Source organism: Equus asinus, chromosome 10, assembly GCF_041296235.1.
Source record: "Equus asinus isolate D_3611 breed Donkey chromosome 10, EquAss-T2T_v2, whole genome shotgun sequence".
NCBI lineage: Eukaryota > Metazoa > Chordata > Mammalia > Perissodactyla > Equidae > Equus > Equus asinus.
Window position 1 is genome coordinate 90,983,313 of NC_091799.1, and position 13,861 is coordinate 90,997,173.

The 13,861-nt window shown below is 36.3% G+C and overlaps 1 protein-coding gene across 3 annotated transcripts in view; it reads left to right on the forward strand.

Moving 5' to 3' along the window:
• The window catches only part of CDH12 (cadherin 12), a 935,429-nt gene that overhangs the window by 740,853 nt on the left and 180,715 nt on the right, over nucleotides 1-13,861 (forward strand). For all 3 annotated transcript variants that reach the window (XM_070519843.1, XM_070519842.1, XM_014827976.3), the window contains one exon: nucleotides 904-1,198. In XM_070519843.1, coding sequence (XP_070375944.1) covers nucleotides 904-1,198 — 295 coding nt within the window. The remainder of the gene's footprint in view (nucleotides 1-903; nucleotides 1,199-13,861) is intronic.

Consider the following 13,861-nt stretch of genomic DNA (forward strand, 5'->3'; position numbering starts at 1 on the left):
TCACGCTCTAATATAGTGAATTGCACATGCGTTGAATTTCAAAAGAAATTAGTAGAAGTTCAAAACTTTTCTATATTATAAGGTTTCGAATACATAGAATGAATTACAGAAAGCCGTTTATCTGTGACTCTGAAAGGATAATCAGTGATTGCACCCATCACTTGGCTGAGTAATATTGACTAGCTTATTGAAAGTCAGTCTGTTAAAATGAGATTCTCTACAGTACATAACTGAAAACATCCTGGTGTGTCAAAACTCTCCTCTCCTTTCAAACGAAAAGGCTCAATGTTTTCTGAGTTCCTTTCCCTTCTCTCTCACTGGTTTCAGGTCTTTGATTTCTATCTTCAGGATATTTGGAGGGTTTATGATTTTGCATTTATGAGCTAATTTATTTTTATTACAACAATCATTTAAAATGAAATAATAAATACATTTAAGGTTTGTGCATTTCATTTTATGAAAATTTTATTCCTAAAAGTATACAAAGAAGTAAACACAAGTGTTTAAACTAGTTGTATTTATGCATGTTGATGTGTTTGGGGGCTGTTCTTCTGATCTTCCTAATGCATTGAGGAATAATATGGATTGACAGAAGGATGAACTGAATGGATTCATTCAGAAGGATGGATATGAGATCTATCTATGTCATCAGTCAAGTAGATTAAAAGGTGAATGGTGGACTCTCAGGATACATAGGTATATACAGATGTTCACTGTACATTTTTTCAACTTTTCTGTGTGTCTAAAATGTTTATAACTGAAAAGTCAGTGAAAAAAGAAATAAGAATGAAAGAATAAGGTTTTTCTTTAGCTTTTCTGGTAAAATTTATACTGCAAGTATTTTTAACAGGGGACCATCCCGTTAATGGTGTTCTCTCTCTGTTTCTCCCCCTCTCTCTGAAGCTCCATTCCGACCTAGATAAAGGAGAGGGTACTGTTAAATACACCCTCTCAGGAGATGGCGCTGGCACCGTTTTTACCATTGATGAAACCACTGGGGACATTCATGCAATAAGGAGCCTAGACAGAGAAGAAAAACCTTTCTACACACTTCGAGCTCAGGCTGTGGACATAGAAACCAGGAAGCCCCTGGAGCCTGAATCAGAATTCATCATCAAAGTCCAAGATATTAATGATAACGAGCCAAAGTTTTTGGATGGACCTTATGTTGCGAGTGTCCCAGAAATGTCTCCTGTGGGTGAGTGGGCAAATCAAAATTCTGTCAGAGGCTATGAGGTCTTTTCAACATTTAGTTTCTGTAGGTTGATGTCAACATCTTGTTTGTAACCCAGAAGATTCTTCCACTCTAGAAGACATAATTATTTTCATTTATTTCTTTCAACTTTTTTTCCATTTAATTTTTTCCTTTCTGCTCCATTCTAAACATAAGTAGATACATAAATATCTAGAATTTATAGCCTTCTCATCTATTTTCCAATCTTTGCATTTCCCTAAACTGATGGAATTCCTTTGTACTTTAAGTACAAACTCACTTTGTAGTGAAATTGATTGTCATTACAATTCCAGATGCCTACACAGTGCAGGAGGTAACTACTTTACCCACCAAATACCAGATAGTAATTCTTGGCTCAAAGTAAATTATCCAAAGCATGTATTGCATCTGAGTTTAGGAGTGGTCAAGAAAGGGGTGTGTTGTATCCTTTGTACCTATCGACAGCAATTCCAGAAGGATGGTATTGTTTCCTTTATGGCTATATGTAACTCATAGTGTTATGCCATCAAACTAGGAAGCAAATATTATTGTGAGGTCATTATTAGAATAAGTTTACAATTAGCTATAATATCATCATCATTCTCTATATTTTAAAATGTAATATAAATCCACATTTTGGTATCAGCCTAAATTTACAAAGTCCTATAATATGTATTTTAAGGTCAATGAATTAAGGATTCCAGCTTTAACAACAATTTTAAATTATAACTTTTATTCCTCAGTCACCACTGTCGATTCCTCAATTCCTTTCAAAGTAGTTTCTGGTTTCTAGCACATTTGTAAGATAAAGCTACTCATCACTTCAAGGTTACAACTTGAAACTCGTATGTGAGTCATTGCTAATATTTTCTACGTCTGACATTCCTCAGAGTGCTTCTGTTGCCCCTACAACCCTCCAAGACATGTGGGAAAGATTGCACAGACTACCCTGAGGGCAGAAGCAGGTTAGAGCTTGTAGAAGTTGTCACATGGATTTACCATAAATGCACTTGAAATTGTGTCTGTGACCTTATCAGGCATTCAAAGACCATATTCTCTCCTTGACCTGAGAAATCAGCTTAGAGTAGTTCACTTAGCTTTAAAATTTTAGTGTGCATACTCATGCCTGCAAATCTGTTATTCAGTCTCTACTACATTTTTTTGAGCTGCCTCTTTTATGCGACACTATGATTGCTAGAGATTTGGAAGTACAATTGGGAAGAAATATGTCTTATGAGAAAATAGTCTCTAAAAACAACGAAAACTATTCTTTTAATTGTGCCTTGATTTTGCAGGAGGAGAAAAATGACGGTAATATTTTGAGAAAAAGTGAAGATAATGCTATTTACTACATAATTGGTTTAACATAGTGCTTGTTTCATGTAAATCAGAAATATTTACATGAATTCATGACTCTTGGTGACTCTTTGTTACTGAAACAGCATCCTTAAAGGAAACACACACATTCCTCTACAGTATTAGAACATTCTGTCTTATTAGATAAACAGTAAGGTCTTTTGTTGTGCCAATTAGAAATAAAGGGTAGGCTGCGGAGTCTGAGCCCTTATGTAATGAGTTTGCAGCTAGTGCCTGAAGAGAGAAATAAATCTGGAAAATCAGGCAAGGGGTGGGTGAGTGAGAGAAAAAGGTGGTCCCAGCTTTTGCGTGGTATTGAGGTGAGAGGTAATTTGCTGCTCAGCCATGAAGTATCAGAAAGATCTATGGAAGAATAGGTTCTTTAAAATGTTTTGCCATGTGCCATTACCAAAATTTCTCATTGGAGGAGACTCCAGCAAATACTTAAACTGATTTTCAATACACCTTCTTTTTATTTTTTTGGTAACAGAAGAGTAATACTTTTGAAAGTGAAACCACGTCACATGCTGTGAGTTCACCCAGGTATTCTTGGATTACATTTACATAATATACTTTTTTCAGATAAATGCTAAGAAGTATAAACACCACTTAGAAATTAAATATTACAAATTAAATATCTGCCATGCACTACTTTGGCCTAGGATTCCCCGCAATCCTGCCTATACACGTATAACCAAGAAATGCAGGAGACCCCCATTAGATTTGTGGTATTTGTTGTTTCTGCTTTTACATGACCAAGCTAAAGCCAATCCAAATCTACTGTGCATCCAGACATCATAGTAGTGTTCTTAAAGCAGCTGGGCTCCATTCCCAGGCACTCCCTTCTTACCTTTTGGAAGTGGTTCACCACTCTAAGTCGCTTTGTCCAACGCTTATTCTCTTTCATGTTTTCTTTTCCCACATCCCATCTAGGAAATTTCTGCCTCTGTATCATTTTCCTGGGAGTATCAAAATAATTTTTGGTCAAGACCAGATAGAGCTCACCATGGTATAGCAATTGTTGCAGCAAATCTCACTGTTGGTTTTATATATCCATGTTTGTGGGATGGTATAACCATCCCTTCCCAATAATTGAGAATGTTCCTATTTCATTTTCAATAAAAGAGAAGAATCAACCAATTTAAAAATACATATAGTAAATAGCTTAGTTTGTAATATAAAATATCAAGAAAAACTGGGACCTCAAAACGAAGTTTACTTTGCAAATGTCAACTTAGCAATAATGGATTGTACATCTGAAAATATGATGAACAATTAAACCTGGAATGAAAATTAACTAAAGTGAAAGTTACAAAGAACATAACTGTACAAAGGTGGGCTGGTGGTGAGCAGGGTAGGCAGAAATTTCAGAGGAAAATCAATATTTAAGACTTATAAGACTGATAAGACTTATGGAATATGTTCAGTTCCCAAAAGTTGAAGAAAATTCTAGCGAATCTATGAATTAAGAGAAAGGTCACTTTGTTACTAACTCGTGCTACATCTAATATGCCATGGAACTAATATTCACAGATAAAGTGCTTTTACTCTGACCTAAGGAGATTGCTTAATGATCCAGATATTCCCCAATTCAAAGTTACTCCTTGGAGACAAATTTGGACATTATGAATGCGGTCTTAATTCTTTAAGATCACTAGGGTAACAATGAATTACAGTAATGTGCCGTCTTTAGTATCTGATGGTTATGCATCACTAGGGTATGTAGCTTAAGTTACTTTTCCTAGAGTGCTGACAAGTTTAACATCTTTAAATCCATATTCATACTTATATTATCTTCCTCTCTCTGAGATAAGCCATTTTGAAGCAGATGATTGGGCTATTCACAACCAGGCCTCTATGATACATTTCAGTAGATGCCAATTATGAATCATAATTTATGCAGTAAGATCTCCTATTTCTTGAGCAATAATTAGGGGCCAGATGATCTAACTAGAGATTTGGACTCCCTATTTTATTCAACCATTACAATGACTTTGTGCAATATTGTTTACTATTTGATTGTTATTTTTATATGAAAACTTAACTCCTCTGTATCAGAAAGAAGGAATGACTCCCAGGCTCTTTAGAACAAAGTTGACTGCAATCAATTATACCCTTTTCCTAGGGTTAGTGTCCTTTAAAATGTCTTTGGGAGTCTTACATTTAGTTTTGAATTTCATATGAGCTGGTAAGCTTTGGAATGCTTGTTATATTATACTACATTATATTATATTAATATGAGGATAGGGGTCTCTGCCTAAAAACAAAAATCTGAAGAATAAGTATCTCTTATCCACTGACCTAAAAAAAAAGTTTAGTATAATTTTAAATGAAAGAAGGTGCACCCAGAGGGAATTACACTGCTGGCCTAATAAAAAACATTATGTACCCCCTTGTTTTTATCTATGAACTCTATTTTGTTTTGTATGAAGTTTGGGGATAAATGCTAATATGAACGTTTTGGTGGAGTCTTTGTAGGTTATTAAACAGAAAATATCTTCTAGATGGTCATACTCAAATAGTCCAACTCTAAGAAGGAAATAGTAAAGAATGTGATTATACTTAACATTAACTTATTACATCATTATTATAATTTAGAAACATGTATATATCTCCACAATTCCTTGCTTTCACAAAAGTAACATAGGAGACAAACCAAGAAATGATAAAGCAGATATATTCTCTGATCCCATGAGCCAGCCATGGCCATAGAGAGCAATTGAAGTAGCATATGTAGTAGGAACAGGTAAACTACCATTGGTTTCTGTCTGTACCCATAAGCAGGGTCTTTCTCAGAAGGTTGGAGACAGAATGTCGATGTTTTCTACAAATAAAGACATTGTCTTATATAACCAAAATACAATGATTAAAATCAGGAAATTAGCATGAATGTATTATTACAATCTGATCCTTAGACCCCATTCAAGCTTTATCACTTGGGTCAATGTCTTATATAACAAAACATTTAAGGTCAAAATCATATATTGCATTTAAATGCCAGGTCTCCTTAGTTTCCTTCAATCTAGAACAGTTTCTTACCTTTTCTTGACTTCCATAACTCTAACAGTATTTAAAATTTCTGGCCAGTTATTTTTTTAGAATGCCCCTCATATTGGGTTTGTCTGAGGTTTCCTCATGCACAAATTCAGAATATGCGTCTTTGTCAGGTATGTCACAGAGGCGATGCTCTAGGCTCCTCGTTGTATTCTATCAAGTGGAATATGGTTTTGATTTGTCCTGTTACTAATGGTGTTAATATTTCTTACTTGATGAAGGTTGTGCATTAGTTATCTATTGCTGCATAATACATTAAACAAAATTTTAGCAGCATAAAACAACAAGCATTTATTATCTCACAGGAGTATGGATGCCCACGAGTGGCTTAGCTGGGTCCCTCTGGCTCAGGTGTCTCAAGAGGTTGCAGTCAAGCTGTTGGCTGGGACTATGGTCTGATCTAAAGGTTTTGATAGAAGCCACAGTCTATTTATAACCTAATCTTAAAAGTAACATCCCATCACTTCTGCCATTTTCTGGTTGTTAGAAGTAACTCCAGCCCTCTTTCAGGGAACAAGATTACATAGAATATGAATACAAGGAAACTGGGGTCATTGAGGGCCTGCTTATAGTCTGCCTACCACAGTCTCCCAATGAGCCTTGTTGATTTCATGCCATATATACTCAGCCCCTTTCTAGGATCCCCAGAATTTTGCCTCATTTTTGCATGAGTTCAAAGCCCAGAAACTCATCATATAAATCAAGTCCAAGTGCAAATGAGGTTCCTTGTGTTTAGTTCCTCTTGATTGGTAGACTTGTGATGTTAAAGAAACCAATTACTTACCGCCCCAAAACCCAACACACAATGATGAGATAGGCATGAGATAACTTCTATATACATTTGTGCTCAAAAAGGGAGGAAATGCACAGAATAAATGAGTTACTGGTTATCACATTTCCGAAATCTGGTTAGTAAAAATTGAAAACTCTGATTAAATTTGAGGCCTGGAAATAATTGTCCACGGCACTCATTCCACTGTCTGGTCTCTTGGTTCCATCTTCTGAGTTACCCTTCTTTTTTCATGAAATATAGGATGTACTTGCAACTAAGTAGCTCTCTTAGTCAGCTTCCTGCCAATAGGATTCAATGGGTCCAAAGGCCTCTCCTCACTGTGCAATCTCTGATCCCCCCTCCTCAGTCCACGCTTGTGATATTTCTATTTCTAGAATTCTCTTTAAGAACTCTGTAAGAATTACGGGTATCCCATGAGTCTTTTTGGAGGTCACTGAATTAGGCAACAAATCTCTTCAAATAAATCCTTCTCTACCTTAGACTTTACTAAGATGCCTGAGTGGCAAAGCCCTTACATGAAACAGAATCTTTATTGTTTGCTGGAAAGGATCTTTGAATCATACATATCATTAATATCCTAAAAGGCCTGACTAGATGGTAAGCCAATGGACTATCCTTGATCTTTCTGAGATCTTAACAAAAGATTTTACAGTCATTCCCATGACATTATCTTTGACACTTTCCTGTGTGCCCTGGATTTGATCTTTGCTTGGAAGCCATTTCTCAATTTTAACATCATTTGCTATCTGGAAACGCCAGGAACCTTTAAGATCAGCAAGACCTGGATCCTGGATCCTTTTCGTTTAAAAGTCATTAGGTCCATTTTCTATTGCCTGAATAAATGCAGGTAATAGTTTTTCTAAAATTTTTGTCGTTGTATAAGAATGATCTTCCTCTAGTTTCCAATATGATGTTCTTACTTTCCTGCAAGGCCTCATCTGCAACACCTCAAAGTTCAACATTCAATAAATAGTGTGTTCAAGACACCTTATACTTTCACTGATGTTCTCCTCAAAGTCCACTGCCTGACAGCAAAGCCATTCCCACATTTTAAGTGTTTGCTATGGCAGCACCCCACTACCAGGTAAAAAGTTGGTATTATCAACTGCTATATAACAAATTACCCCAGGAATTAGATGCTTAAAACTGAAAATATGTATTGTCTCTTAGTTTATCTGGCCCACGAATTTGGATTCAGTTTAGTTGGGTGCTTCTGCTTCAAAGTATCTCCTGGATTTAGAGTCAAGCTGTCAATCAGGGATGTGGTCTCATCTGAAGAATCACTTGGGCAGGGAGATGCCAAACCCACTCATGTGGTTGTTATCTTGGAATAAATGATACTATCACTTCTGCCATATTCCTTTTGTTAGGACCAACTTGATAAGCCCATTCCACTCTAGAGGGAAAGGGATTAGACAAACGTGTGAATACTGGAGGCATGAATAATATAGGATGAACGGAGGTCCATCCTAGAGGTTGCCTTCATTAGATGATGATGCCACTGTAACATTATGCTTTACTCTGGAATTATTACATATTTTCTCTAAAGGTATTTTGATGAGGTCCTCGTCACACTTTCAAATTACCCACTTATTAGTTTATATCAGTGTGGTCTCGAAGTTTCTTACTCTATGAAGTTGGTTTTCTTCTGTTAGTATCATTATTTTAATATTGAAATAATTTCAGATTTGGCTAGCAAAACCTCCTTTAAGCTGATTTCTGTGCCCTTTCAACATTACCCCCTAATTATTTGAATACTCCCTTACTTTCTGGTCCAAAAATACATTTGGGACTTGTCTTGCACTTTTCCCTCTCCTACCCTGGAAAAGGCTGTTTCTCCAAGGAGCTCTCTCCCCATCTTCATGGAGAATAATATTTAGAAGTGAAAATATGGTTGCAAGGTGTGTTCCTTGCTATTGGTGTGTCATTGCTCCCAGGCCAGCTAAAAACATATATCTATGTATATACACAGTGGGCACAGCTAAAAATATATATTTGCACATATACACATATATAATATTTATTTCTTTATTCTTCTACATATATTGAAAACTATGATTTTACATCAATAACTCCAACTCCAATCTAACACCACCATTTATTCAAGGTTTTTTTTTTTTAAACCCTTTTATAATTTAGAACTCTCTTTTCTCAGAGTGAGAAATCTGGATATTGTTCTCTTTACTACATTTTCTTATTTGGTCAAGCCCCCTGTGCGTGCCCAGTCTTTCATTGCCGGCACTCCTCCAGACCCCTTGCAGATGCCATGATGACTCCATTCCAGCTTTGACTATCTGCATTGGCTGCTTCCACTGTCTTCTCTCCCTCACTGTGGAGATTTTTCTCACCTTGCTGGGGCTCTGAATCCCCACACTGAGCTAATGTTTCCCACACATACACGCCTTCCTCACACCAGTCCATCTCTGACACCCTCACCAGCCCTTCTGTGTGGATGCCTTCCTCACTCTGCTCAGGCTCCAATACCTTGCTCTTTGTAGCTCCTTCTCAACTCCCACATCTCCACATCTCTGCCAGCCCAAAAAACTACCTCTCCCGACAACAGGTAGGCTTTAGGACTAAACTATTCTAGATCAGCAAAGAGGAAGGGACTCTGATTCTTAACGGGACTTAGAGTATTCCTAGAAGTGCCTACCCCTGGTTATATTTTTCACATGCATTAGCAGCGTTTAAATCAGAGTCCTTCACTCGTTTTAAATTTCCTTCATAATTTGTTGAGCTGAGTCCAAATTTTGATGTGAGAGGTCAAAAATGATATAGAAAGTGGTTGATAAGGCCAAAATCCGTTTTGTCAAAATACTAGTTTTTGAAACTTCTTTTTCATATTGGGAAGCATCTCTTTTACTCTTTCAGTCAACAAAAAACATACTTCTACAGAGAGAGAGAGGACAGAACTCTGTGGTAACATATTCTAGTCATGTAGTATGTGGGTGTTGAACTTGTTAAGAGTCCAATTCCCTGCTCTACCGTTTCCTAGTTTTGAGTATTTGCACAGGTTATTTGACCTTGTTATGCTTCAGTTTCCTTACGTGCAAAAGAAGAATAAAAATACCTTATTCCAAGAATTATTGCAAGTAGTAAAGGAGAAAATGCGTGTGTAGTACTTACCACCATGCCTGGAAAAATGTGATCAATAAATGTGGAAGGATCCTGTTAATCGTTTGATGATCATTCTCAGGAAACTAGCAGGAGAAAATGTAACTTGTAGAGGTCCCAGCTAATCGTCTTACTCCTTTTTTTCATGTAGCCGCTCCCTCTGACATATGAGCTGGATATTTACTCTTGTTTTTTCTACAAACTAGACCAAGTCTATTTAAAAACCTAACAGACTTTCTATCCCAATCTACATTTCTCTGGTGTAGAGCACTCTTTTACCTTAATGTGTGGAGACAAGCTGTTGATTCGGAAGAAATACCAATTATCAGATTACACTTTTGCTTTGCAATCTGCTGAGTCGCTTTAACACATTTGATGAAATTGAGCAAGGCCCGGTGATCCCTCTGGTGTCAGCAGTGAAGTGTCCACAGCACACAGCGTGGCAGAACTATGTTCAGGGCCATAGGATGTTATGACTGTGTGTTCCGGGAGCATTTCATTCCTCTGTTTGATTCCTATGTTTTTAGTAGTGGTACAATTGTGAAGGTAATGCTCTTGGCAGTTTTTGTGTGGCCTTGAGAGAAATGTATGAATCGTTTTAGTAGCAGCACAGCGTGTCCCTCAACATAAACCATGCTGCATTGATAGTTGCTTTAGAAGCCACTGATCAGCAATAAATGTTAAAAATTAACAAGAAGTTCCTTTTTTTTCCTAACAGCCAAATGACTCTAAGCATTAAATATACGTTAGTAGGAGTTTCTTCTTGGCCACTGAGTGCTTCAAAACATTAAACATATTTTCAAAGTATTACTCTTTCCTCAGCCTCCAAGTGGTTGTAAACATTAAATATGTTTTATAAAAACTGCTTTGCCAGCTACTGGCAGGATAGCTATGAACATCGTTTTTCTTTAAAGTTGCCTTCCAGCTGTGGGACTGGTTTCTCTTATTTGCTCTATTCTATTTATTTTTTGTACACAAAAGCAGACAAGAGGCTACCTCGGCTCAATTGTCTCTTGCTTTATGATAAGCTATCATGGGGGAGCAGTAGCACCTATATAAAACCCTGCTGGCAAGGATTTCTCTGAGGTTCAATTGCTTGTACTGTTATTCCACATAGATATCAACTACGTTTTCCAAAATAATTTTTGTTTCTGCTTTCCATTCTGCAATGTGTTAAGGTATGAAAATGAGTATAAACTAAGCTTAGTATTATGGAAAATAACTTTAAGCAAGCGGACACTGATGGATTACACCCATCCATAAAGGTGAAAATATTACATCAAGTGAACAGGCTCAAAGACAGGCAAAATGGCAGAACTACTAAGTTAATGAGATCTTTAACCCCAACAGGATAAAAGACTTGAAATCTATGTCTGGAAATAACTCAGTGTGGCAACTGCATGCAATTCAAAGACAGCAAAGAGAATGTCACCATATAAAAGTCCCTCTAGGAATTAGCCCAGGAAATCTGTTTATTTTCAAATTCACATGAAAATCAAGGGTGGCACTTGAGTCGACTGAAAAAATGAATCCGCTCTATCATCCCAGAAATAGTAATTTACCATCAATCCAAATAATTACTCAGTAAAGCCTTGATTTCTACAGGATCCAAGTATTTTCCAAATCGTTTAATATTGTATTTTGCTAGATGTTATATTCAAGGTGTATGTTCAACAGATTTAAGTATCTATGGGATACCTATTATGTACCAAGCACTTTTAGGTGTTGGAGTTAGAACTGTGAGAAAAACAGACAAAACTCCTGCCCTCAGAAAGTTTTCATCCCAAAGATCTAGTGCAGGGGCAGCTAACAATGCTCTTGGGCTAAATCTAGCACTTCAGCTGTTTTTATTGGAATACAGTCATACTCATTCATCTTCATATTCTCTGTGGCTCCTTTCACGCTACAATGGCAGAGTTGGCAACAGACACCATATGGCCCGCTAAAATATTTACTGTCTGGTCCTTTACAAGAAAAGTTAATTGAGCCATGAGATAGAGGATTCAGTATCAGAGAAGAGGTTAAGATAAGGACAACACTTTAAATAAACCCATGAGGAAGAAGAGTGTTTACTCTAGAAAATACTTCCTCAAAAAGAAAAGAAAGAAAGAAACGGCAAGACCAGAGATAAAATGAGAGTGGAAGCAAGTTCCACACAAGCATATTGTATGTGTCATGAAATCAGATGCTCCCATTTAGTCTGCACTGAAAGGAATAGTTTAACTTTTTTTTTTTGAGGAAGATTAGCCCTGAGCTTACATCATCCACCAATCCTCCTCTTTTTGCTGAGAAAGATTGGCCTTGAGCTAACATCCATACCCATCTTCCTCTACTTTATATGTGGGATGCCTGCCACAGCATGGCTTGACAGTGATGTGTAGGTCCGCACCGTGGATCTGAACTGGGGAACCCCAGACCGCCGAAGCGGAGCACACGAAGTCAACTGCTGCACCACAAGGCCAGCCCCAGGAATAGTTTAACTTTATTAAAATCACTTAAGTGCTAGGTTAAATTGTTAAAGGATTATGATAAAGTACTTTTTATTTTCCTGCAAAACTAATTCTTCTTTCAGTTGTGTAATCATATTTTTTAAATTACAAGTAAAAACTCAAAACTAGGAAGGTTGAAAGAGGCTAACCTTTAGATTGGGTTGAAACGTTCCTTCCCCATATGATTTCTCCAGATTCATAACTTCTTTGCCTCACTGAATACAAGTGGTGAAAGAGAAATTGAGAGTTACTGAAAGCAAATTTAAAAACAACCACCAGTATTAACAATTACTACCCAGTAAGTGTTAACAAGAAACTGCCTCCAAAAGTAAGGTTAGGGTGAGTTTATCGAGGGTTGGCATTATTTTCATTTCTGACCAAGAAAATGAAACTTGAAAATAAAAAAATCAGAAGCTACAATTTTATAAATAATGAACAAAAATAAATATCAAAATACGGTACATTTTGTTTAATTGGCAACAGCACTAAAAGAAAAAGAAACATGTCAATTAAACTGTCATTCATGTTAATTTTGCCTCTGAGAAAAACATTGTAATGGGATAATTTCATGAAATGCTTTGATGGCAAGAAAGTGCCAAAATGTGATTAGTTACTGCACGATTCAAATTAGACAAGAAAGCAATTGGTGGCAGCCTGGATATTGAAAGATTTTGTTCCATGACTTTTTTTTTCTCTTTTTCCCTGTGGTTTAATCAACTATATGCTCTTTGACAGTGAAATGATTTATACAAAAAACATTTTTGTTACAAGAATTTAGTAGAAACTTCACTACAAGAGGAGAAAACACATTTCCATTTTTCAAATCTTTTAAAAAATATAATTACCATTTCTGAAAGAATGTGTCATCTTCATAGAAGTAATTTTTTGGTAACTAATATTATGTGTATTTGGCCAGAGGCCTTGATTAGAAGCAGCTCGCTCATATGATTATGTTTATAGTTCTATTGTCAAATATATTCATTTATTATTTAAACTCGGTTCTCTTTTATTATTCTCATTTCAGCCCAGTTAGTCAGAATGAATATTCTAGAAATTTACAAGGTCATGTAAATTTTTACTATTTATATTTCTTATCCCTGTTCCTTTAAAAAGTAATATGGTATATACCGAAGCTAATAAAGAATTCTAAACATCAGAAAACAAATGGGATTAGAAGAATTCATTTTCTGGGTCTGGCCTGAGGATGAAGTGATTAATTTCACGTGCTCTGCTTGGTGGCCTGGGCTTCACAGGTTCAGATCCCAGTGCAGAACTACACACCACTCATCAAGACATGCTGTGGCAGCAGCCCACATAAAATAGAAGAGGATTGGCACAAATGTTAACTCAGCAACAATCTTCCTCAAGCAAATGGAGGAAGATTGGTAACAGATGTTAGCTCAGGGCCAATCTTCCTCAAAAAAAAAAAAAATTCATTTTTTCATAGATCTCAGCTCTATACAAATGATTTCTTAAATCCAATGCATAAAAATTCTATTTTGTATTTTTTAAATATGATTTATGTGTCACCCTAGCCATAACAGATCCCCGTACTCAATCACCAAGAACATTGTCTTCATACATTAACTTCTAATAATTCTAAGCAGTAGAATCCTAATAATTCCAGCTTTAGAAGAGTTATTAGGGTTAAGTGGTTTTGAGTATTTTTCCTGCAATAATAAGATTATAAAGAAGACTTTTAGAGATTATCTTTTGAGTCCATATATTTGTTTCTCATAAGGGTGACTTGTGGAATGTTTCTTAAAAAGGATGAGTATGACTGAGGCTAAAAGAGTGTTTGCAGAACACTGATAATAAATAATTTCTTAATTCCAGAAAGGC